Source organism: Mustela lutreola, chromosome 6 (genome assembly GCF_030435805.1).
Source record: "Mustela lutreola isolate mMusLut2 chromosome 6, mMusLut2.pri, whole genome shotgun sequence".
In the NCBI taxonomy this organism is placed as follows: Eukaryota; Metazoa; Chordata; class Mammalia; order Carnivora; family Mustelidae; genus Mustela; species Mustela lutreola.
Genome location: NC_081295.1, coordinates 123,548,018 through 123,573,528, shown reverse-complemented (window position 1 = coordinate 123,573,528; position 25,511 = coordinate 123,548,018). Strand labels below are relative to the sequence as shown.

Here is a 25,511-nt window from a genome sequence, read left to right as displayed (position 1 = left end):
AAGGTGAGAACAGGAAGACAACCCTCTCTAGAGTGAGAAGGGTCCAAAAGGGCTGCCACTGAGGCTTTCAGTGGCAGTCTCTTCTTGAGAACTGACTGGGAAGCTCATGGCCTTGAGAGTCCTGTGCCATCTTGGCTTGAGCAAGGACCATTGAGAAACCGTTAATGACTTACTTCTTTGGGGTTTGGTCATTTTCTGTGATACACTGTAGCTGCCAAAGAACTCCCAACCATTCGACCCATTGGAGGCCAGGGATCTGTTTCCTTATCTCTTTGTTGACTCTGACTTAGAGCTTCTGCCTGCCAGGAATTGTCTCTCAGCCAGGGGACCCCTGCCTCTCCCTGCCTACACCTTAACCCTTTCCTTATTCAATACCGGATGAATGCATCAAATGTCAGACTTCATGGTTGATAGGGCACTTGGAAGTTTCGGGGAAATCTCAGGAACAAGGTAACCACGGCGAAGCTGAGTGTCAAAATCTGAGTAGAAGCTGCACATCCTTGAGTGGCCACTAATCGAACAGACAGAGGGCAGCTCACTCAGGACCCAGGGAGAAAATGCAGTCACAGGATGCAGAAAAACAGGGCACAGGCAACAGCTGTCAGCACTGCAGGGGCTCAGACCATAGTGGGGTCTGTGCAGGTTCAACAATTCTAGGAAAAGAACATTCTTCAAAAAAATTAAATAGATTCCAGATTTGTTTAAATATAAAATGCATAATCCACTTTTAAAGAACATATTACCAGACATACAAAGAAATGTATGACTTATTCAAACAGAAATGTGTGACTCTAATGAGAAAGTCAACAGAAACGTATTCCCAGTGCACCCAGATGTGGGAATTGGCACCAAAGGCTCCCATGCAGCTGCAGGAAATATGTTCAAAGAACTGAATAAATATGTGTTGAAGGAATGTTAGAAAATCTTGTTATTAAATAGAGAACAGAAAGGAAACTGGAACAAAGAAGCAGAATGAACTAAGAAGACCAAATAGGAATTCTAGAACAAAAAGAAAGATATATAGTAAAATTCCATAGGTAAACTGCATTGAAAGCCTGGAGAGGCAGAATGAAGAATCAATTTGTTTGAATATAAATAGTTAGATCATTCAAACTGGAGACTGACCCTGGATTGGGCCTTCTCCTGTGTGTACAGCCCTGTGTCCCTGCTGGGGAGCCCCGGAGACCCCGGGGAGATCCCTGGGGAGAAACTCAAAGACCCCTCAGGTCTTCTGCTCTCAGCCCTGTTGCCACACGGGGGGGTGGTGGGGGGGGGTGGGGGGGTGGGAGGCGGCGGGGGCTGCTGCGCTCCCGTCCATCACCGCCAGGGGGCGCACGAGGCTTGGCTGAGTCGTGTCCAGAGGGAGGAACTGCAAACTCCGTGTCCAGGTGGAGAGTAAGGGGCCTTCTGAGCAGCGCTGGGGCGCAGGTGCAGCGGTGGGACAGGGATCCGGAGAGAGGAGCGCTCTGGAGCCCTGCCCCGTGTCTGAGTTGCCATCTGTCCTCCCCTGACCCCTCTCTCCAGTCCCTGGATCACAAGTCCAGGAAAACTGAAAAGTAGATCCTCGATGGTCCTGGACTGATTCCCTCTCTGAGGGCTGTTTTACAAAAGACACTCTTATCATAGAAGAGTTGGAGATTTACAGAGAAGTGACAAGGTTGGTGCAGAGTCCCTGAGCACCCCAAACTCTCTTGTCCTGTCGTTAACCCCAATCTAACTGTCGTGCATTTGTCACAGCTAATGACACAATATTCATACATTACTACTGATCTCCACACCGGATTTGCTGTCATGGTTTTGTTTTCTCTCCCCAGATCCCATCCAAGTGGCCTCATTGAGTGCCATTATGGCTTCTTCGGGCTCCTCTGGCTGTGACCCTGTCTCAGACTGTCCTTGTTTTTCATGACCCTGACATGTTTGAGGAGATGGTATGGGTACTTTGTAGACTGTCTCTCATTGTGAATCAGGCTGGGATGCTGTGGGGTTTGGGAAAACCACACCTGGGCGGGCCGTTCTCCACACAACATTGCAAGAACATACAGTGATCACTCGCTCATCATGGATGAAGTTGACCTTCACCCCCTGGCTTGAGGTCATCTAATCCAGATGCTCCCTGTGAAGTTCCTTCTTTGGCTTTGTCCCTGTCCATAGTCTTTGTAGGAAGTCACGAAGTACAGCCCACAGGTGACGGCTGTTCCCCTGGGACGATTTGCATGCAGGTTGTTGTGCAAACATGAGTTCTCAAATGACTTGGGTAAATACCTTACAGGGGGATCAGCAGCTTGTGTGCTTAGTCTATGTTTGACTTTGTAAGAAGCTGCTGACCTTCTCCCACAGCAGCTGTGCTGTTCTGTCTTCCCCGCCGTTAGTGACTGAAGCTTTCTGTGGCTCCCTGTCCTGCTCAGCAGGTGACACTTATCATTGTCTGGATTCCCACCATCTAACAGTGCGTGATGGCAGATCACTGTTGTCACCTGCATTTCCCTGATGATACCTGCTGCTGAACATCTTTTCATGTGCTTATTACCCATGAGTACATCTTCAGCTCTCCATACTTTTGCTCATTTTTTAATGAGTTGTTTTCTTATTGGTCCTTTTTAAGGGTTTTATGAGTATTCTAAAACAAGTCCTTTATCACACTGTGATTTGTGATTTGCAAATATTTTCTCCCAGTCTGTGGCCTGAGCTTGTTTCCTGATATAACAGTGGACATTAGGGCACAGGTGTATTTTTCAAATAGGAGACATGACAAATGGCTGACTGCGCTGGATTTTGGGTAGAGAATGTGGGTTACTGGAGGATGAGGGATTACCATATGACTTCTTTATTTTTGAATATTTGTATCTATTGAATTCTCTTGCAGGTGAATGAATAATGTTTAAAAAAGAAACTACCCTAAAATCCCTAACACCTGACAGATCATCCTCAGACCATGATTGAAAACTCAGGTTCTTATCTGAACCTGAGTTTTCTTCATCATCACCAACCAATCATCTTTTCACTGAACTATTTCACTTTTGAATTTCTTTTTCTGAACCAGGTGGACTAGATTGTATGGATAAATTCTTCCAGTAAAATAGCTTAAAAGGCAGGGCGCCTGGGTGGCTCAGTGGGTTAAGCTGCTGCCTTCGGCTCAGGTCCTGATCTCAGGGTCCTGGGATTGAGTCCCGCCTCGGGCTCTCTGCTCAGCAGGGAGCCTGCTTCCTTCTCTCTCTCTCTCTCTGCCTGCCTCTCAGTGTACTTGTAATTTCTCTCTGTCAAATAAATAAATAAAATCTTTAAAAAAAAATAGCTTAAAAGGCCATGCAATGTAGAAAAACCATTGTCTTGAAAACATGAAAAGACAGGATAATAATAAATAAAACAATGAGCACACCCCAAAAAGAAGGGAAAGACCCTGGTTGGCCCCCCAGAGGGCAGAGTCCTACAACATCAAGCAAAGGCTCTGTGAGTCCCCTGCCCACAGCACAGATAGGCAGGCCCAGCCCTTCCACCTCTGTGCCCTGAGATGCTGATTTTCCTACCATTTCCTTCTCTTTTAAAGTGTAAATAAAGCCTTTACATTCTGATTATGATGAGTATGTATGATGTACAATATATATTATATATATATATATATATATAATATATATATATATATATGATCTATCTATCCTCCTGTTGCTGGAAGTCTCTCTCTCTCTCTAAGGTAAAGAGCACAGAGTTCAGGGCCCCATCTCCAGATGTCATTTCCCCAGTCAGCTCCTGTCACCCTCCTGAGAGGGCTGCCTCTCACTTCCTCCGCCACTCTCTCCCTGCTCCCCTCTGAGGGGATGAGCTCATTTGTTCCTCACTCAGAAAAGAAGGACTCAGGTGAGAACTGCACAGGCCCCCCACCTCACTCCCCACCTCTGCACCTGTGTCCTCATCTTCTAAGCAGTGATGGGGGAGGGGCCCTCCTGTCTCAGGCTGTCCCTCCATGTGGGCACACCTGGCCCCTCACTCACTTGCATCATGCCCTTCCCCCTCCCTCCTGGCTCAGCCATTCCTCCTACAAACATGCTGGGATGACTCCCATGCAGCAATATAAAGCAAAACTAAATAAACCAAAGTAAAATCATCCCATAAAAACAACACTTGATCCCATGACTCCTCCAGCTCCTGCCCCATCTCTATGGCCTCCGTGCAGAACTCGTCCTGACCCATCATCTCACCCCCGGTGTTGTCTTTGTAGCCAATGGTTAGAGGCACAGGGCTTTACAAGTCAAATCCTTCTGCAGATGACCCCAAGCTTTGATGACCCCATTTCCTGAATCTCAGAGAACAGCTGCATTAGTTCTTCTGGCTGATTCTCTGATTACTGCTTCTGAGCCTCTCAGTAGCCTGCTTCTTAGACTCCTTCTCTGGTCTTCAGGTTTATGCATCATCTTTCCTGAACTGGCTCCTCTTTCACTCTCCCATCTGCCCCATAAAATTATTTGATAATTTCGATGAGCTCAATGTTCAGTGTTTCCTTTATTATGACCGTGAAATGCTAGTCACAACTGAGTCTTCTGTAGACTTATGATTGCGATCTCTTTCCTGAATCAACTTTTTATTTTCCCCAGAGTAAATAAATATCTTATTCCTTCATTTACTTTTTTTTCTCTTTTGCTCCTTTTAAATCCTTCCTCTGCTCCCCCTGAGTAAAACATCATGAACATACTGGAGCCCATCCACTCCTCTCCCATCTTCATGTCTGTGCAGCTGCCTGGCCGGCAGCCCTCAGTCCTGCCCCATGGGGAGGGGATGCCTGCATCCCTGGGGCAGGGCTGACACCCAGACCCCCTGCAGCTCCTCCTGGGGGAACTAGGCCTCTCTCCTGCTGGCTCCCTGTGGTCAGGATCCCATGTGCTCCCCCTGTTTGGTTTTCTCCCTCATTTGTCCCACTCTGCCTACTGCTGTCCTGTGGAAGGAAACATGGAAAGGAGAACAGAAACTCTCACATCTGAGGAGACTGTCACACAGTAAGATGACAGAGACTTTGCTGGACAGCGATGTCTCGGGATTTGGGGGCCTTGTCTCACGCCTTCCAGCCCACAGGCCCATGTTGTTGCCTCTGAGAGTTTTCAAGGCATCTACCCTTCCACCCTCTTTCTGACATTTCACTGTGACGTGTCCTGGTGTGGGTCTCCTCTCACCTGCTCTAGGTAAGAATTTCGGTGGGTCTCTCAAAAAGTGTGTTTATCCCTATAAAGTTGTAGAAATATTCTTGCAATTTTTTTCATCATTTCCTATTCACCTCATTTTTTAAAATTTATTTTTTATTTATTTTCAGCATAACAGTATTCATTATTTTTGCACCACACCCAGTGCTCCATGCAATCCGTGCCCTCTATAATACCCACCACCTGGTACCCCAACCTCCCACCCCCCCGCCCCTTCAAAACCCTCAGATTGTTTTTCAGAGTCCATAGTCTCTCATGGTTCACCTCCCCTTCCAATTTCCCCCAACTCCCTTCTCCTCTCTATCTCCCCATGTCCTCCATGCTATTTGTTATGCTCCACAAATAAGTGAAACCATATGATAATTGACTCTCTCTGCTTAACTTCTTTTGCTCAGTATAATCTCTTCCAGTCCCGTCCATGTTGCTACAAAAGTTGGGTATTCATCCTTTCTGATGGAGGCATAATACTCCATAGTGTATATGGACCACATCTTCCTTATCCATTCGTCCATTAAAGGGCATCTTGGTTCTTTCCACAGTTTGGCGACCGTGGCCATTGCTGCTCACCTCATTTAAAAAAAAAAAAAAATTTCATTTATTCGACAGAGAGAAACACAGCGACAGAGGGAAAACAACAGGGTAAGTGAGAGAGGGAGAAGCAGGCTTCCCGCTGAGCAGGTACCAGGGCAGGACCCTGGGATTATGACCTGAGCCAAAGGCAGATGCTTAATGACTGAGCCACCCAGGCACCTCTCACCATCGTTTTTAAAAATGTTGTTATTAACTTGTTGGAAACATTTGATCGAGAAACAAATAGGTTTTCTCTCCTGCTACCATTACATTCCTGATTGTATGACTTGAGGGAGGGAAAAAAGTTATCATCCAGTGTATCCACTCAATTATTCATTCCTATGGTCATATTGTTAGTTTCCCAGAGCTCTTTCCTGTTCCATGATTGTACAGCACTGTGTGGAGTTGTGTTTTTGTTTCACACCCATATGTCTATTGCATCCTGTAAATGTGACTGATCCTACTGGTAGGGGACCTGCTAGGTCTCCTGGTTTCTACTTTCATGATATCATGACCTTTCTCCACACAACAGTCATCTCAGGAGCGACTTACATTTTACTCTGTCATTTCTGCTCCATGACCATCTCCCACATGACAGTACCAGTGTCCCGTCACCAGGGTGTCACCCTTGCTCTGCACTGTAGCTCCAGAGGCCAGCTGATCCTGATTCCCTGGAGACTTCAAGATGTCCATTGGAGGGCACCTGGGTGGCTCAGAGGGTTAAGCCTCTGCCTTCTGCTCAGGTCATGATCTCAGGGTCTGGCATTCTGCTTGGCAGGGAGCTTGCTTCCCCTCTTTCTCTATCGCCTGCCTCTCTGCCTACTTGTGATCTCTCTCTGTCAAAGAAATAAATAAAATCTTAAAAAAAAAAAAAAGATGTTCACTGGATAATGAACTTTAGTGTGATTTGAGCAGCCAAGTCACATTGCTCCTTAATGTCTTCCTAGGCTCTGAGCCTCCCAGCCTCCTATCACAGAACATTCTGGAACACTGCAACAGCTCACTTTCCTGGAGTGCACAGACATACCTACCCCCTGATAGACAAGAAACAATGAACAAATCAACAAGGTCTCTGGGAGACAAACCTTTTAGGCTGAACACTGGCTCCACCACATCCTTCTCCCTGAGTCTCCCTTTCCCTGTCTGAACAAAGAAATGCCCTACAGGGTGCCTCCAGAGTTTGCTTCCATGATTAAGTTCAACGCTCTGTGTAAATCACATGGTTAATCCCTGACACGTTAATGTTCCACTATTCGTACTTACATTCATCATATTGATTATAGCGATTACATAACTTCCGTTCTTTGTTTTTGTTTGTTTTTTTTTAAAGATTTTGTTTATTTATTTGACAGACAGAGATTACAAGTAGGCAGAGAAGCAGGCAGAGAGAGAGGAAGGGAAGCAGGCCCCCCGCTGAGCAGAGAGCCCGATGCGGGGCTCAATCCCAGAACCCTGAGATCATGACCTGAGCCGAAGGCAGCGGCTTAACCCACTGAGCCACCCAGGGGCCCCCCGTTCTTTGTTTCTATAAACCACAAGTGAATGCACATCCTTGTAAATGTTTGTAATTATCTCCTTAGGATAAACTCCTCAAAGAATATGTCTGTTTCACAATATAAGCACATAGCATTTGTGGAGACATTTTTCTAAAGCCCCTATTAAAAATTGTGTCCCAGTGATCACTTCCATCAACCTTTACGACAGTGTTTTCCTGACCCTCTGATGAACACTCTCATCCCTTACTTTCGTCTTTGCCAAGTACATAGATTTATTTTATAGCTTTATTCCTATTACTTATTCCACATTCTCATATTTGTTTGTTTTCTCATTATAATATATTGGTTTGATGTTTCATTTCCACCTTCCCAAATTGTTTTCTAACATTTTTTAAAAAATATTTTATTTATTTGACAGACAGAGATCACAAGTAGTCAGAGGAGCAGGCAGAGAGAGAGGAAGGGAAGCAGGCCCCCTGCCTAGCAGAGAGCCTGACTCAGGGCTCGATCCCAGGACCCTGGGATCATGACCTGAGCAGAAGGCAGAGGCCTTAACCCACTGAGCCACCCAAGCGCCCCTCTAACATTTGTAATTCTCTTTTCTTTCTTTTTCTTTTTTTATTATTTGACTGCATTTGACACACAATGTTACCCTCATTTCAGGTGTACAACATAGTGATTTGCCATATAATCCAACAATTCCACTCTTGGGTATTTACCCAAGGAAAAGAGAAACACCAATTCTATGATCATGTTTTGAATCAGTTGTAGCTCTTTTAAAATATGGAATTTTAAAAAAATGTTTTATTTATTTGACAGACAGAGATCACAAGTAGGCAGAGAGGCAGGCAGAGAGAGGGGGGGAAGCAGGCTCCCTGCTGAGCAGAGAGCCCGATGCGGGACAAGATCCCAGGACCCTGACATCATGACTCGAGCCAAAGGCAGAGGCTTATCCTACTGAGCTACCTAGGCACCCCTAAAATATGGAATTAAACAGAGAAGAGCCAGCAGCCTCAAACACTGGGAGCTGGTCTGACACTGACAGTTGAGCTCGGCATGGTCAGAATCTGGCTAATGTCCACCACTTGGCCATATTCTTCTCCTGTGGGACATAAGCCAATCACCTCACAGAACATCAGGATCAGACAAGGACATTCTGAAACCATGACATCACTCTGTGTCATTACAGAACAACAAGGCACTGCACAACCCAGGGAATAACACGCATCTCCCTGTGTCAGCTGATGTGAGCAATTGCTGTTTCCCCACCATCACTGCTCTCTCCTCACTCTGGTCTGGCCTGCTGGAGAGTGGACTCACTGAGATGCTCAACCATAGGATCACCCACACGTCCTGACAACACGCAGTTGGGAATGGGCCCCACTTCCACGGATCCTCTCCAAAACTCCCATCCAAAGTCCATGTCCCTTAGGTTCCAACACCTTCATATTAAGATGCCCCGTGGCCCCCAAAGGGGTGCAATCTCTCTCACTGAAACGGGCAATAGATCCAACTTGAGGGCCTGCAGGAGCTCCTGGTGGTCTTGGTTGAAGAACAATAATGAATGTTACACTTCTGACTGCCAAGATTGTGTTTGTATCTTTCAGTTCGATCATGACATGTGTTTGTATCTTTGTGAGTGTGGGGTTGACATGCAGATATTTCAAGTTTTTCTTGATGGGTTTTTTTTTTTTAATTTTTTATTTTTTATAAACATATATTTTTTATATACATATATTTTTATCCCCAGGTCTGTGAATCACCAGGTTTACACACTTCACAGCACTCACCAAATCACATACCCTCCCCAATGTCCATAATCCCACCCCCTTCTCCCCAACCCCCTCCCCCCGGCAACCCTCAGTTTGTTTTGTGAGATTAAGAGTCACTTATGGTTTGTCTCCCTCCCAATCCCATCTTGTTTCATTTATTCTTCTACCCACTTAAGCCTCCATGTTGCATCACCACTTCCTCATATCAGGGAGATCATATGATAGTTGTCTTTCTCTGCTTGACTTATTTCGCTAAGCATGATACGCTCTAGTTCCATCCACGTTGTTGCAAATGGCAAGATTTCATTTCTTTTGATGGCTGCATAGTATTCCATTGTGTATATATACCACATCTTCTTGATCCATTCATCTGTTGATGGACATCTAGGTTCTTTCCATAGTTTGGCTATTGTGGACATTGCTGCTATAAACATTCGGGTGCATGTGTCCCTTTGGATCACTACATTTGTATCTTTAGGGTAAATACCCAATAGTGCAATTGCTGGGTCATAGGGCAGTTCTATTTTCAACATTTTGAGGAACCTCCATGCTGTTTTCCAGAGTGGCTGCACCAGCTTGCATTCCCACCAACAGTGTAGGAGGGTTCCCCTTTCTCCGCATCCTCGCCAGCATCTGTCATTTCCTGACTTGTTGATTTTAGCCATTCTGACTGGTGTGAGGTGATATCTCATTGTGGTTTTGATTTGTATTTCCCTGATGCCGAGTGATATGGAGCACTTTTTCATGTGTCTGTTCGCCATCTGGATGTCTTCTTTGCAGAAATGTCTGTTCATGTCTTCTGCCCATTTCTTGATTGGATTATTTGTTCTTTGGGTGTTGAGTTTGCTAAGTTCTTTATAGATTCTGGACACTAGTCCTTTATCTGATATGTCGTTTGCAAATATCTTCTCCCATTCTGTCAGTTGTCTTTTGATTTTGTTAACTGTTTCCTTTGCTGTGCAAAAGCTTTTGATCTTGATGAAATCCCAGTAGTTCATTTTTTCCCTTGCTTCCCTTGCCTTTTGCGTTGTTCCTAGGAAGATGTTGCTGCGGCAGAGGTCGAAGAGGTTGCTGCCCGTGTTCTCCTCAAGGATTTTGATGGATTCCTTTCGTACATTGAGGTCCTTCATCCATTTTGAGTCTATTTTTGTGTGTGGTGTAAGGAAATGGTCCAATTTCATTTTTCTGCATGTGGCTGTCCAATTTTCCCAGCACCATTTATTGAAAAGGCTGTCTTTTTTCCATTGGACATTCTTTCCTGCTTTGTCGAAGATTAGTTGACCATAGAGTTGAGGGTCTATTTCTGGGCTCTCTATTCTGTTCCATTGATCTATGTGTCTGTTTTTGTGCCAGTACCATGCTGTCTTGATGATGACAGCTTTGTAATAGAGCTTGAAGTCCGGAATTGTGATGCCACCAACGTTGGCTTTCTTTTTCAATATCCCTTTGGCTATTCGAGGTCTTTTCTGGTTCCATATAAATTTTAGAATTATTTGTTCCATTTCTTTGAAAAAGATGGATGGTACTTTGATAGGAATTGCATTAAATGTGTAGATTGCTTTAGGTAGCATAGACATTTTCACAATATTTATTCTTCCAATCCAGGAGCATGGAACATTTTTCCATTTCTTTGTGTCTTCCTCAATTTCTTTCATGAGTACTTTATAGTTTTCTGAGTATAGATTCTGTGTCTCTTTGGTTAGGTTTATTCCTAGGTATCTTATGGTTTTGGATGCAATTGTAAATGGGATTGACTCCTTAATATCTCTTTCTTCTGTCTTGCTGTTGGTGTAGAGAAATGCAACTGATTTCTGTGCATTGATTTTATATCCTGACACTTTACTGAATTCCTGTATAAGTTCTAGCAGTTTTGGAGTGGAGTCTTTTGGGTTTTCCACATATAGTATCATATCATCTGCGAAGAGTGATAATTTGACTTCTTCTTTGCCGATTTGGATGCCTTTAATTTCCTTTTGTTGTCTGATTGCTGAGGCTAGGACCTCTAGTACGATGTTGAATAGCAGTGGTGATAATGGACATCCCTGCCGTGTTCCTGACCTTAGCGGAAAAGCTTTCAGTTTTTCTCCATTGAGAATGATATTTGCGGTGGGTTTTTCATAGATGGCTTTGATGATATTGAGGTATGTGCCCTCTATCCCTACACTTTGAAGAGTTTTGATCAGGAAGGGATGTTGTACTTTGTCAAATGCTTTTTCAGCATCTATTGAGAGTATCATATGGTTCTTGTTCTTACTTTTATTGATGTGTTGTATCACATTGACTGATTTGCGGATGTTGAACCAACCTTGCAGCCCTGGAATAAATCCCACTTGGTCGTGGTGAATAATCTTTTTAATGTACTGTTGAATCCGATTGGCTAGTATTTTGTTGAGTATTTTCGCATCTGTGTTCATCAAGGATATCGGTCTATAGCTCTCTTTTTTGGTGGGATCCTTGTCTGGTTTTGGGATCAAGGTGATGCTGGCCTCATAAAATGAGTTTGGAAGTTTTCCTTCCATTTCTATTTTTTGGAACAGTTTCAGGAGAATAGGAATTAGTTCTTCTTTAAATGTTTGGTAGAATTCCCCCGGGAAGCCGTCTGGCCCTGGGCTTTTGTTTGTTTGGAGATTTTTAATGACTGTTTCAATCTCCTTACTGGTTATGGGTCTGTTCAGGCTTTCTATTTCTTCATGGTTCAGTTGTGGTAGTTTATATGTTTCTAGGAATGCATCCATTTCTTCCAGATTGTCAAATTTATTGCCGTAGAGTTGCTCATAGTATGTTCTTATAATAGTTTGTATTTCCTTGGTGTTAGTTGTGATCTCTCCTCTTTCATTCATGATTTTATTTATTTGGGTCCTTTCTCTTTTCTTTTTGATAAGTCGGGCCAGGGGTTTATCAATTTTATTAATTCTTTCAAAGAACCAGCTCCTAGTTTCGTTGATTTGTTCTATTGTTTTTTTGGTTTCTATTTCATTGATTTCTGCTCTGATCTTTATGATTTCTCTTCTCCTGCTGGGCTTAGGGTTACTTTCTTGTTCTTTCTCCAGCTCCTTTAGGTGTAGGGTTAGGTTGTGTACCTGAGACCTTTCTTGTTTCTTGAGAAAGGCTTGTACCGCTATATATTTTCCTCTCAGGACTGCCTTTGTTGTGTCCCACAGATTTTGAACCGTTGTATTTTCATTATCATTTGTTTCCATGATTTTTTTCAATTCTTCTTTAATTTCCCGGTTGACCCATTCATTCTTTAGAAGGATACTGTTTAGTCTCCATGTATTTGGGTTCTTTCCAAACTTCCTTTTGTGGTTGAGTTCTAGCTTTAGAGCATTGTGGTCTGAAAATATGCAGGGAATGATCCCAATCTTTTGATACCGGTTGAGTCCTGATTTAGGACCGAGGATGTGATCTATTCTGGAGAATGTTCCATGTGCACTAGAGAAGAATGTGTATTCTGTTGCTTTGGGATGAAATATTCTGAATATATCTGTGATGTCCATCTGGTCCAGTGTGTCATTTAAGGCCTTTATTTCCTTGCTGATCTTTTGCTTGGATGACCTGTCCATTTCAGTGAGGGGAGTGTTAAAGTCCCCTACTATTATTGTATTGTTGTTGATGTGTTTCTTTGATTTTGTTATTAATTGGTTTATATAGTTGGCTGCTCCCACGTTGGGGGCATAGATATTTAAAATTGTTAAATCTTCTTGTTGGACAGACCCTTTGAGTATGATATAGTGTCCTTCCTCATCTCTTATTACAGTCTTTGGCTTAAAATCTAATTGATCTGATATAAGGATTGCCACTCCTGCTTTCTTCTGATGTCCATTAGCATGGTAAATTCTTTTCCACCCCCTCACTTTAAATCTGGAGGTGTCTTCGGGCTTAAAATGTGTTTCTTGGAGGCAACATATAGATGGGTTTTGTTTTTTTATCCATTCTGATACCCTGTGTCTTTTGACAGGGGCATTTAGCCCATTCACATTCAGGGTAACTATTGAGAGATATGAATTTAGTGCCATTGTATTGCCTGTAAGGTGACTGTTACTGTATATGGTCTCTGTTCCTTTCTGATCTACCACTTGTAGGCTCTCTCTTTGCTTAGAGGACCCCTTTCAATATTTCCTGTAGAGCTGGTTTGGTATTTGCAAATTCTTTCAGTTGTTGTTTGTCCTGGAAGCTTTTAATCTCTCCTTCTATTTTCAATGATAGCCTAGCTGGATATAGTATTCTTGGCTGCATGTTTTTCTCGTTTAGTGCTCTGAAAATATCATGCCAGCTCTTTCTGGCCTGCCAGGTCTCTGTGGATAAGTCAGCTGCCAATCTAATATTTTTACCATTGTATGTTACAGACTTCTTTTCCCGGGCTGCTTTCAGGATTTTCTCTTTGTCATTGAGACTTGTAAATTTTACTATTAGGTGACGGGGTGTGGGCCTATTCTTATTGATTTTGAGGGGCATTCTCTGAACCTCCTGAATTTTGATGCTCGTTCCCTTTGCCATATTGGGGAAATTCTCCCCAATAATTCTCTCCAGTATACCTTCTGCTCCCCTCTCACTTTCTTCTTCTTCTGGAATCCCAATTATTCTAATGTTGTTTCGTCTTATGGTGTCACTTATTTCTCGAATTCTCCCCTCGTGGTCCAGTAGCTGTTTGTCCCTCTTTTGATCAGCTTCTTTATTCTCTGTCATTTGGTCTTCTATATCACTAATTCTTTCTTCTGCCTCATTTATCCTAGCAGTGATAGCCTCCATTTTTGATTGCACCTCATTAATAGCTTTTTTGATTTCAACTTGGTTAGATTTTAGTTCTTTTATTTCTCCAGAAAGGGCTTTTATATCTCTCGAGAGGGTTTCTCTAATATCTTCCATGCCTTTTTCGAGCCCGGCTAGAACCTTGAGAATTGTCATTCTGAACTCTAGATCTGACATATTACCGATGTCTGTATTGATTAGGTCCCTAGCCTTCGGTACTGCCTCTTGTTCTTTTTTTTGTGGTGAATTTTTACGTCTTGTCATTTTGTCCAGATAAGAGTAAATGAAGGGGCAAGTAAAATACTAAAAGGGTGGCAACAACCCCAGGAAAATATGCTTTAGCCAAATTAGAAGAGATCCAAAATCGTGAGTGGGGAGAAAGGGGATAAAAAGAGGTTCAAAAAGGAAGAAAGAAAAAAGAAAAAAAAAAAAAAAAGAAAAGAAAAGAATTTTTTTTAAAAAAGAAAACACCTAAGAAAAATGTAAAAAAATATATACATATATTAGATAAACTAGTAAAAAATCGTTAAAAAAGAAAAAGGTAACAGTTAAAAAAAAAAATTTTACCCGAAGGCGAGAAAAAAAAAAAAAATGAAAAAGAAAAAATTAAATTAACTGCAAGACTAAAAAAAATCACAGGAAAAAAGCCATGAGTTCCGTGCTTGGCTTTCTCCTCCTCTAGAATTCTGCTGCTCTCCTTGGTATTGAAACCGCACTCCTTGGTAGGTGAACTTGGTCTCGGCTGGATTTCTTGTTGATCTTCTGGGGGAGGGGCCTGTTGTAGTGATTCTCAAGTGTCTTTGCCCCAGGCGGAATTACACCGCCCTTACCCGGGGCCGGGGTGAGTAATCCGCTCGGGTTTGCTTTCAGGAGCTTTTGTTCCCTGAGCGCTTTCCGTAGAGTTCCAGAGGACGGGAATACAAATGGCGGCCTCCTGGTCTCCGGCCCGGAGGAGCCGAGAGCCCAGGGCCCCACTCCTCAGTGCGCCCTCAGAGAACAGCGCCCAGTTACTCCCGTCTGCCTGACCTCCGGCCGCGCTCCGAGCTCACCGAGCCTGCGACCGGTTCAAGGTAACACGGAGCCTTGATGGGTTTTCATCACTGGGCCATACTTAAAAGAATTTCTTCATCTCAAAATTGTAAACATTTCATGTATATTTCTACCTCAGTAGAAATGAAGAGCACAGGGCTTTAAGGGTGAAGGGAAACAGAATTGTTTGAATTTGAGCAAGAGTGTGGGGAGGAGAGAGAGGTAAAAGATAATAACGTAATGGATTCTAAGAAGTCCCTCTTCTGCTTTATGACGTTTACAAGTATGTACAGAGCCTACAAAGTATCTGATCCATGTATGTTCAATAAATCCTCTCACCTGGGCTTGGTAAAGACTTATGTATCTGCTTCTGTTTATCAGATGAACACAGATAAGACCCAAGACACCCAAGGAATAGAGACAACAAAGAGCTCCTGGGATGGGCGTTTTGGAACACATAATGACCATGTTTTGGTTATTTTTTGTACACTTCAGCTGTCTCAATGCATGGTAATTACACTTAGGTGCTGTATTTTAAGCATATGATATGTTTCAGACCCACACAGACAATCCATGTCTTCAATTTGAAGATAAATTTAATACATATATACTTATGAGTCACACAGTATCTTCTTTGAGGAGGATCCTGACAACTAAGAGCGTTCTACATACATACTGTCTGAATAGTAGCTATGAGCCACCTGTGGCTATTTAAATTCCTATTCTTTCAAAACAATTAAAAATGCAACTGCTCAGCACACCAGCCCCATTTCAAGTGTCACCTGCATCTCAAGAGCCACCCGCATCCCATGGCCACCATACTGGACAGCGCGGATACAGAACAATTCCTTCCACACAGACTGTTGTATTGGTAGGTGCTGTGCTTCATGCTTTGTGGGTCTTGAATCAAACATATTAGACACATGTAGATGTAGAGTGAAAAGACCAACATGATCTCTCTTATAGACGATATCAGATTTCTGTCTGGGATGTGAATACATATGAAGCCAATGTGTCACAAAATCAAAGTCGGTTATGTATGAATCTCGTGCCTACAGGTACAAACTGTCCCCAGTTAGAAAAGGGAAATCCCTGTCCCTCCACCTCCCTTCCCAGTCTGGGGACCCTCTCTGCCATCACATTTCAAGGAGGTGAGGTCTCTTCTAGATGCACTCAGGGGCTAGAGTCAGTGCTGAGTTTTCAGAGGAAGGAAGTGCAGCTCAAGGAGAGGGATTCTGCTGAGTGAGGAAGAGGCCAGGGCAGGACCATCGGGAGACTTTCCCAGAGTTTTCAGAGCAGCTGTTCTCCAAGTGTGGTCTGGGGAACACCTGAAGTCACGGAGGCCCTTGTATAGAATCCATGAGGTTAACACTCTTTTCATAATATCACTCAGACATTATTTGCCTTTCACATCATTGACATTCGCACTGAGGTAAAACTTAGCAAGAATGGAGGTGATGGGTGCACAGGGCCATGTTATTATTCTTCACCACTACTCACTTCCATAAAAAACCAAAACCACTCTTTCCACCATCTTCCCAAGCCACCATAATGGTCCCATGAATGTCCCAGCAGATGCTCTCAAGAGTATTAATGCCTAGAAGAGAGGTAAAGGCAGATCTTATTGGGCCATGTTCCAAAGTCATCATCCCGTTTCTAACTGTGATGATGAAGCATGGTTACATTGGGAATTGAAATTGCTGATGATCACCGAGCTGGGAATACTGCTGGGAACCTTATGGGCAGGTTAAACCTGAGTGAAGTGAGCAGCAGCAAATTTGATGTACAACTCAAAGATCTACCAATATAGCAGAAGAATCTGCCCCCATCCCTCCAGTTTGGTTTCATTGTCCTGACAACCTCAGCTGGCATCATGGACCATGAGGAAGCAAGATGAAAACTCACATGAGGGAAAATCCTGAGACTCTTTTTCTAGGGAGATAATACCTACGTGCAAATAAAATACCTCAAAAACAAAAGTAGGACAAAATACTAGTATCACATTCAAACACGCTGATCAGAGCACTAGAAATTATTATCCTTAGTAATTATTCTCAAATTCACATTTAAGCATGTCATATGTGATGGCATGGGATGTACAGCACTTCTACAAACATAAACCCCAAAGAAAATAATTTGTGTGAAATTAGCCTCTTTTTTTTTTAACAGAATGCCATTTTTTGTTTTTTTGTTTTTTTACAGAATGACATTTTTACCTGAAGGAATGAACGACACAGAACTTGGATTATTTACACTAGGACAACTGACCGACAGTGTCTGGAAAATGAACATGAAGTTAATCTTTCATTAAAATCAACTCATATACAACAGCTGAGAGTACTTGTTGTTGCCTTCATCAAAAATGTAAGGTCTGAAGAGAAAAATCAGAATTTTGGAAAACTTGTGATGTACCAATAACTTGACAGCTTTCCACTACTGATCTATTGGGATCTCTGGTACTATTAAAACAAATATGACTTTTGATAATTCAATTTTAACCTCATCAACACTGGACACATACATAACTTTAAACAACACATTACTTTTTAAAAAATCATGCATTAGTACAAGATCCATTCAGTGTGCAAGATGGGCCTGTGGATTTTAATGCATCAGAGGACAGAGTCAATGATACTCTTTCAAGTTCCACTTTGCAAATAACCTTAGAGAAAGTACAACTTGTGTCATTTGAATACAGTACCTAAGATGAATAGCCGTAATTATCTGAGGTTATAAAACATACTCTTCTCCCATATTTGTGTAAGATTGTAAATTTTTTCATACATATCAACCAAAACAACACAATAAAGGCAGAATCAAATCTGAACATCCAGGGCTCTTCTAAGGAGACAGACAAGAAAGGGTCTTGCAAAAATGTAAAAAGCAAGAACATCACTCTTCTCACTATGCTTTTTATTTGTAGAAATAGTTATTTTACATAAAAACAATATTTCTGTTTTCATGACATAGACTATTAATATGATTCTAAATGAATTAATGAATTTTTAAACCTGTTTAATTCCTACTATGATAGATAATTCCTACTACTGATAGAGATAACCCACAGAAACAAAATGATCCTTGGGATCCTCAGTCATCTGTGAGACTGTGTAGATACCCTGTGAACAGAATGTTTGCCTCGGCTCAGGGGGACGTTGTGACAAAGAGCGCTCTGTGCAGTAGGTGAGGGGTCAGGGCAAAGTCCCAGGTCCCTGGGTCGCCTCTCAGGCCCCAGGGCGGTGTCTGGGGTGGGGAAGCCCAGTGTTGGGGAATCCCCATCTCTCTGGGTTTCACTTGTCTCTCTCCCAACCTGTGTCACCTCCTCCTGCCTGGATACTCATGACACAGCCCCAGCTGGCGCTCCCATTAGGTGCCGGGTTTCTGGCGAAGCCAATCAGCGGCCGCGATTTCGGGTTATAAAGTCTCCTCACCCGCCTCCGAGCCCAGCTGAGACTCACCGTCTCCTCAGACTCTGAAGATGGAAGTTGTGATGCCCCGAACCCTCCTCCTGCTGCTGTGGGGGTCGCTGGCCGTGACCGAGACCTGGGCGGGTGAGTGCGGGGCGGGAGGAAAGGGCCTCTGCGGGGCGGGAGCGAGGGGACCACCCGGCGGGGACGCGTACCCCGGGGAAGGCGCCTCTCCGCCGCCCCCATCCCCGTCCCGGCCTGTGCTCCCCCGTCCCTCCCCGCCTGCGCCCTGCTCTCCCCCTCTCGGTGCCCCCTCCCCCTGTCTTCCCGGCCGCCTCCACCCGGGCCCCGGTCCCCGCGCCGGGAGGAGGGTCGGGCGGGGTCTCAGCCCTCCGCGCCCGCAGGCTCCCACTCCCTGAGGTATTTCTACACCGCGGTATCCCGGCCCGGCCGCGGGGAGCCCCGCTTCATCGCCGTCGGCTACGTGGACGACACGCAGTTCGTGCGGTTCGACAGCGACTCTGCCAGTCAGAGGATGGAGCCGCGGGCGCCGTGGGTGGAGCAGGAGGGCCCAGAGTATTGGGACCGGCAGACGCGGATCATCAAGGCCAACGCACAGACTTACCGAGTGAACCTGCAGACCGCGCTTGGCTACTACAACCAGAGCGAGGCCGGTGAGCGACAGGGCCGGGTCCAGGTCACCACCCTCATTCTCCGATATCCGGGTCTCAGTGTCACCCGAGTCTGAGGGACCCTCCCGCTGCCCCTCTGCCGCCGTCCCCCATCCTTAAGCCGGAAGAACCCGCGGAAACTTTTAGGCGGTTTTACTTTCTGTGTGGACTTAACCGCTTGCCTGTCGGGGCGGGGCCAGGGTCTCACACCATCCAGAGCATGTACGGCTGTGACGTGGGGCCCGACGGGCGCCTCCTCCGCGGGTACAGTCAGGACGCCTACGACGGCGCGGATTATATCGCCCTGAACGAGGACCTGCGCTCCTGGACCGCGGCGGACGCGGCGGCGCAGATCACCCGCCGCAAGTGGGAGGTGGCCGGTGAGGCAGAGCGCTACAGGAACTACCTGGAGGGCACGTGCGTGGAGTGGCTCCGCAGGTACCTGGAGAACGGGAAGGAGACGCTGCAGCGCGCAGGTACCGGGGCCGCGGGGCCTCCCTGATCTCCCCTCCCCTGGGGCTGGCTTCCCACCAGGAAGGGAAAATGGACTCAAGTCAGAATGGCGCCCTCCCATGGGAGGGGAGAGGGAGGTCCGCCTGGGTGTTCAGGTTCCTACTAGAGAGTGACTCACCCAGAGGGTGACTTTTTTCTAAAGGACAATTGAGGAATCCAGTCTCTCTCAGGAGACAGGTGGAGACCATCCCTACAATAACCCATCAGTGGTTCCCTTTGACCCTGGCAGCCACCCTGGAAACCATGACAGAACCTCTCAAGGCCTTTTTCTCCAATACAAACATCTTTGGAGGTCTGACTGGGTGTTTTGAGTCATTCAATCCCGGCCACATTCAGGACCATTAGTGCACGCTCTCCCTTAAACCTACAGCCTCCTATCCTGGACGCTCTCCCTGAGTCTAGAACTTTCCAGGATTAGAAGATCCCAAGGGCTGTGCTGATGACTGGGTTTTGTGCTTCTTCCATCCGAACCAATACCCAGTTCATCTCCGGATGGTCACATGAATGCCGTTTCAGTGGCCATAAAGGCAAACCCAAGTGTGGATTTTCTGATTCTCTTCCTCAGAACCCCCCAATACACACGTGACCCACCACCCCATCTCTCACCGTGATGTCACCCTGAGGTGCTGGGCCTTGGACTTCTACCCTGCGGAGATCACCCTGACCTGGCAGCGAGATGGAGAGGACCTGACCCAGGACACAGAGCTTGTAGAGACCAGGCCTGCAGGAGATGGAACCTTCCAGAAGTGGGTGGCTGTGGTGGTGCCTTCTGGACAGGAGCAGAGATACACATGCCACGTGCAGCATGAGGGACTGCCCAAGCCTGTCACCTTGAGATGGGGTAAGGAGGGTTTTGGGTAGAGCCTCTTCTCAGGGAAAGCAGAAGTCCTTCTGGAGAACTTCAGCAGAGCCAGGACACTTACCAGAGCTCTATACCCCTCTCCTTCTCTCCATTTCCAGAGCCATCTACCAACCTCATCACGTGGATCATTGCTGGTCTGGGTCTCCTGGCTCTCCTGGTGGTCATTGCAGTGCTTGGATTTGTGATCTGGAGGAAGTGCTCAGGTAAGGAATGGAGTGGGGAGATCTGAGGTTTCTTGTCCCTCTGGGGAGTCTCCTAGGTAGCAGACTGTCCTGCCTTGTTACTGGGAAATACCATCCTCACAAATGGAATTGCCTGCTCTGGAGCAGATCATGAACACACACTCTGTAGCAGAGACTTGTGAAAATGAAAGACACATTTTCATCTTGTTAATTCTGATGATGGGGACCTCATGCCCAGCAGTCACAGGACAGAGAGGGAAGTCCCTGCTGAGGACAGAATGCCAGCAAGTCCAGTGACCCAGTGACTCCTCACCTCATTTTTCATGTTTTCTGTCGTGTCCTCGGTGTTCTGTTACAATTCTGGAAACTTTATTTACAACCAGGACTGGGAGCTGTCCCAGGCCTCTGACATGATATTTTTCCCCCACAGGAGAGAAAAAACCAGGCTACTCTCATGCTGCACGTACGTATGGAGGGGTGATCCCTGAGACCCTGGGATAGTGTAGACAGGACCCCATGGGGAGCTCACACACCCCATAGCTCCTCCTGTAGTCTCCTCTCCTTTGGGCTCTGACCACGTCCTGTTTGTTCTCCCCTAGGCGATGACAGTGCCCAGGGCTCTGATGTGTCTCTCACGGCTGTTAAAGGTGAGACCCTGGAGACCCTGACATGGGGATGGGTTGGGGCACTAGGGACACTTTGCGCATGAGGGGGGCTGCTGAGATGTCCCCACTTATGGGACTGACCTCAATTTGTACATGATTTTTTTTTACAGTGTGAGACCAGTTGCCTTGTGGGAGCTAAGAGATGGAAGATTTCTTCACACCCCCACTTGGTGACATCAGCAACCCCTGACTTCTGTTTGTGCAGAATATGTCAGAATGTGTCTGAGTTCCTTTGAGCATATGTGAGGACATGAGGAGATTTGCCCACCAGACCCCTCCGTATTCTGATTTTATTCTCCTTTCTGATGTGCTTTCCTGTTCCAAAAGAGGCAGGGCTGGACCATCTCCATCTCTGTCTTTATTTCATGCTGGGCTGAGTACAAATGACTTACTTCTGTATTGAAAATGAGAATCCAGACATGAGTTGTGTTTCCTAATTCTTCCATATGGGGTTGATTAGGTAACAAAAGAGGAAATTTGTAAAATTGAGAAATCAAATAAATGGAACCGCTGAGACCATGCGTTTACTGTGCTGAGTCTGTTGAGGGTGGGGGCAGAAGGCTGGGAGGAGATGAGCGGGGATGGGGCCTGTGCCCAGTGTGTGCTCAGCGCATCATGGGGGTGACTTGCTCACCCAGCTGAGGGGTGACTTGTCCAGAAGCTCTGTGTCCTTGGCCCTTGAGCAGAAGCTTGTCTCACTAGGAGCTGTGATCACAGGGACTTGGACGTCACCTGTCACCAGGACCTTGTGCAGCAAGAGCTTCCTGTGGCTGGGTCAGCCTCGCCTCGGGCCTGGGTTGGGTCATAGCCCACATTCCGGGGTGGGCTTTTTTCATTGTTTCTCTAGAGCATCAGGCCGGCTCTTGCTCTTGTGTACCAGTTCTTGTCCCATTCTCCCTGGGTCACCCTGTCAGTTACAGCAGGAGGTATGCTTTGGGCTATGCTCCCTCAGGCCTAGGTTGTCCCCGGCACAGAGGAGTCTCTGTGGTATGGAGAGATGAACTTTCAGATTCACCCATCTCTTCCCCTCACTCTAGACCTGTTTTCTAGATTATTCTTAAGATTCTGGAGATAGAGGAGGAATCTGAAAGTTTCTCAGCCTTAATAAACATCAGTTAATTTCTCTCTCCAGCTGCTCTGCCTTCTCTCCCCTACCCTTAGTTCAGTGATCCTAGTGCTGGCTTGGATCCAAGTTCATGGATCTATAAAGCAGAGTCTAATGTAGATCTTTTTGTGGTTGGAGAAAAGCACCCAAAGATCCTGAGTACAGTGTTTCAGGAAAGAGAACTCTGCTGTGCTGTGCTGTGCTGTGCAGGAGAGATGTTGTGGGGGGAGGGGCTCCGCAGAGAGAGGGAGGGGAGGGGAGCCCTGTGGGGGGACAGAGACAGCAGGGATGAGGAGGTGGGTGCATGTGGGGTGGGAACTGCCTCAGAACAGCTGTGCCTGCGACTCATCTAGAAGAAGGAATCCTCTAGCTGCTCATTCATTCAACTTATAACTGTCATGTGCCTCATACAGGACATGCTATGTTTGCACCTGGGCACCTCAGTGAGACTAAAAGAGGGAAAATGTGCTGGTCTTGTGGAGAGTATTTCTAGTGTAAGGGGCAGACTACACTTGATCCTCTGACAATGTGGGGATGGGGCAGTGACCCCCTCGTGCAGTCAGAAATCCAAGTATATCTTTTGATTCCCTCAAAACATAAGAACTAATAGCCTACTGTTGCTGGAAGCCTCACTGATAACATGAAGAGTCACTTAACTAACACATGTTTGTGTTACATGTAGAAAAGAGTATTACATTCTAACAATGAATGAAGCTGCAAAAATTAGTCAGAAATCACAAAGATGAGGAAATGCATGGACAGGACTTACTGTAAAAAGTCCACACACAGGTGCACACACACTGTGCAAACCAGTGTCATTCCGAGGTGAACTGTGTATTGTGTAAGCGCAGTAATAAGGGAAGTGTTTAAGTTGGAAATTGGCAGGAGCTGTGAGGAAGGAGACCCAGAGAACACCTGTGCTGGAACGGGGACGATGTCTCCTTTACTCCAGGGATCAGGGGAGCCTCACTGAGAAGGTGACCTCATCATGGAGGTCTGAGGATATTAGAAGACTTGAGTTTTCTCTGAGTGAGAAGTGGAGTTACAAGAATGAGCACATCAATGGGATTGACTTTCTAAGCAGCTCTTACTGCTGCTTAGATTGCTCTTGTGAGAATCGAGAGGAGCAGGGCGAGTGACCAGTGGGGACAATGTAGGAAACCAGTGCTGTGACCCAGGAGGGGGAGGTGGGCTGTACGTCTGGGGTGTGAGGAGGGAAGATACAGGAAATGGTCGGGTGCTGGATATTTACAGATGGACTTTGCAGCATTTCCCAACCACCAAATCTGGGTGGTGAGTAGGAGGAATCAAGGAGGGCATCCAGTATTTCAGACTGCAAGTAGAAATGGGGAGTGCCTTCCTTGGATATGAGGAAGAATCTTGAAGCAGGACATGGGGGAAGCAGCATCACAGCAACCAGTTTGGGCATGTGGAATCTGAGATGTCCATTAGAAATGCAGTGAGGTTGGCAGTTGGATACAGAGTGCAGGGGAGGAGAAATATCCGGATTGGAGAAATAGATTTGGGAGGTGACAGCATATACATGATGTTTAGTGCCTTCAGCAGAGATGAGATCCCCAGGGGCTGAAGGCCGTAGAAGAAAAAGGAACAGGACCAAACCCTGGTCTCCTCAGGGCTAAGCAGGTTGATCAGAGTGCACACCCAGGGCGCACTGCACAGTCCGGTTCTGCGTCTAGAAGGCACAGAGACCAGGGAGGCCCAGCCTTCAGTGTACACAGGAATTTCCTGGACTACGAAGATCTAGACAGTCTGGGGTAGAGCATGAGATGCTGGGCTGATATCAAGGTTGGTGCTACTGCTGGTGGTCTTCAGATCCCACACTGAGTAGCGAGCACTGGAAGCAGGATCCCCACATGGCCGTGCATCAGCCTCTCCAGTAGGGCTTATCATGTTAGTGATTCCTGGGCCCACATGCAACATTCTAAGGTGGTGGGTCTGCAGAGAGGCCTAAGTATTTGCCACAGGCAATCCTGTGACTCCACCAGATAGAGAAGCACTGAAGTCATCGATGAGAGCCCTCATTGTGGGAAGGGGTCTTACAGACACATTTAAATGGCTTTGGCAGGGCATCTGGGTGTCCCACTCTTTGTTTCAGCTCAGGTCATGATCTCAGGGTCATGAGAATTAGCCCACGTTGGGCGCTGCACCCAGGACAGAGTCTGCTTGAAATGTCTTCTCTCTCCCTCTACCCCTCCCTTCCTCTCTCGCACATGCTCTCTCTCTCTCGCTCTCTTTCTGTCTCAAATAAATAAATAAAATCTTCAGATGTCTTTTTGTAGGAAGAAAAATGAAAGACATGCTGGGAGATGCATTTTTTCTCTCCTGTGGGGCACAGCCAGGTGGCAGACTGAGGAAGTTATCAGCTCAACATAAAACGTCTGAGTTATGGAGAGTGTAGATCTTAAATGTCTGCATCACACGAAAGGAAATGGTAACTATGTGACGTGATGCACCTGTTAGCTAATGTTATGGTTGTAATCACTGTGCAATACAGAAATGTATCAATCAACAGGTAGTACCCCTAAGCTCACTCAATGGTATATGTCAATCATATCTCCATAAAGTTGGTAAAAAGTGTCTGAGATCTTGCTCTTGGAAACTTTTCCCTATGTGGGTTTCTGACTCCTTGTGATACATACATACAGTTACAGAGAGACTTAGGGAAGAGAGAGAATATATGGGATCTTGCTTTATTTCCAGGAAAGCCACAATACAGGCCTGAGACTACACAGTCGGGAGCAGAGTCTACACTGGACCCTGGATGGAGGCCCACAGACAGTCAGCGCCTGCTCCTGGGTATCAACACCACTGACTCCCCTGAGGGAGGCCACTGGACCCTGCAGCTGGGACTGCTATCACTCTGCCCCCTGACAGTTTCATGACATGACTGTGACACTGCTCAGACCCCCTGTCCCTAATGCACGGATGCTGTCCCAGTGTGCCTGTCACATGTCCAGAGTCAGAGTCTGGCAGGTGGCCACATGACTGTTGAAGCTTCATGTCATGTCCAAGTGCTGGACTGTTTAGCAAAGTGGGTTCTCCTCTCTGTGGATGGAGGTGTCTGTGCCCCCAACAAGATTGTCGATGTGTGGCATTCCTATATGTGGGAAGAGAGGTACAAGTTCTGGGAATGGACTTTGGGGTTCAGGAATGGAAAAGAATGACCGATTTCCACATTTGGAGCCATGATCTGAGACTAGAACTTGATCTGGACACTGCAGGCACTCAAGTCTGCTTGGATGAGGAGTGACTCATAAATGGCATCTTTCAACTTATTCCCTGG

At 45.8% G+C, this 25,511-nt stretch overlaps 1 protein-coding gene and 1 pseudogene across 2 annotated transcripts in view; both read left to right on the top strand.

Annotated features, from left to right (window-relative positions):
• Positions 1-21,618, top strand: part of LOC131834384 (DLA class I histocompatibility antigen, A9/A9 alpha chain-like) — a 189,103-nt gene extending 167,485 nt beyond the window's left edge. Inside the window, exons 1-8 of one of the 2 annotated variants that reach the window (XM_059178972.1) lie at positions 18,198-18,353; positions 18,614-18,883; positions 19,081-19,356; positions 19,959-20,234; positions 20,354-20,458; positions 20,868-20,900; positions 21,037-21,084; positions 21,213-21,618. In XM_059178972.1, the coding sequence (XP_059034955.1) occupies positions 18,281-18,353; positions 18,614-18,883; positions 19,081-19,356; positions 19,959-20,234; positions 20,354-20,458; positions 20,868-20,900; positions 21,037-21,084; positions 21,213-21,217 (1,086 nt within the window). In that variant the 5' untranslated portion in view covers positions 18,198-18,280 and the 3' untranslated portion in view covers positions 21,218-21,618. Of the gene's footprint in view, positions 1-18,197; positions 18,354-18,613; positions 18,884-19,080; positions 19,357-19,958; positions 20,235-20,353; positions 20,459-20,867; positions 20,901-21,036; positions 21,085-21,212 lie in introns of those variants that run through there. The other variant, XM_059178973.1, reaches the window with a different exon arrangement.
• Positions 16,362-16,738, top strand: LOC131834388 (small ribosomal subunit protein uS8-like; annotated as a pseudogene).
• Positions 21,619-25,511: the final 3,893 nt, after the last annotated feature.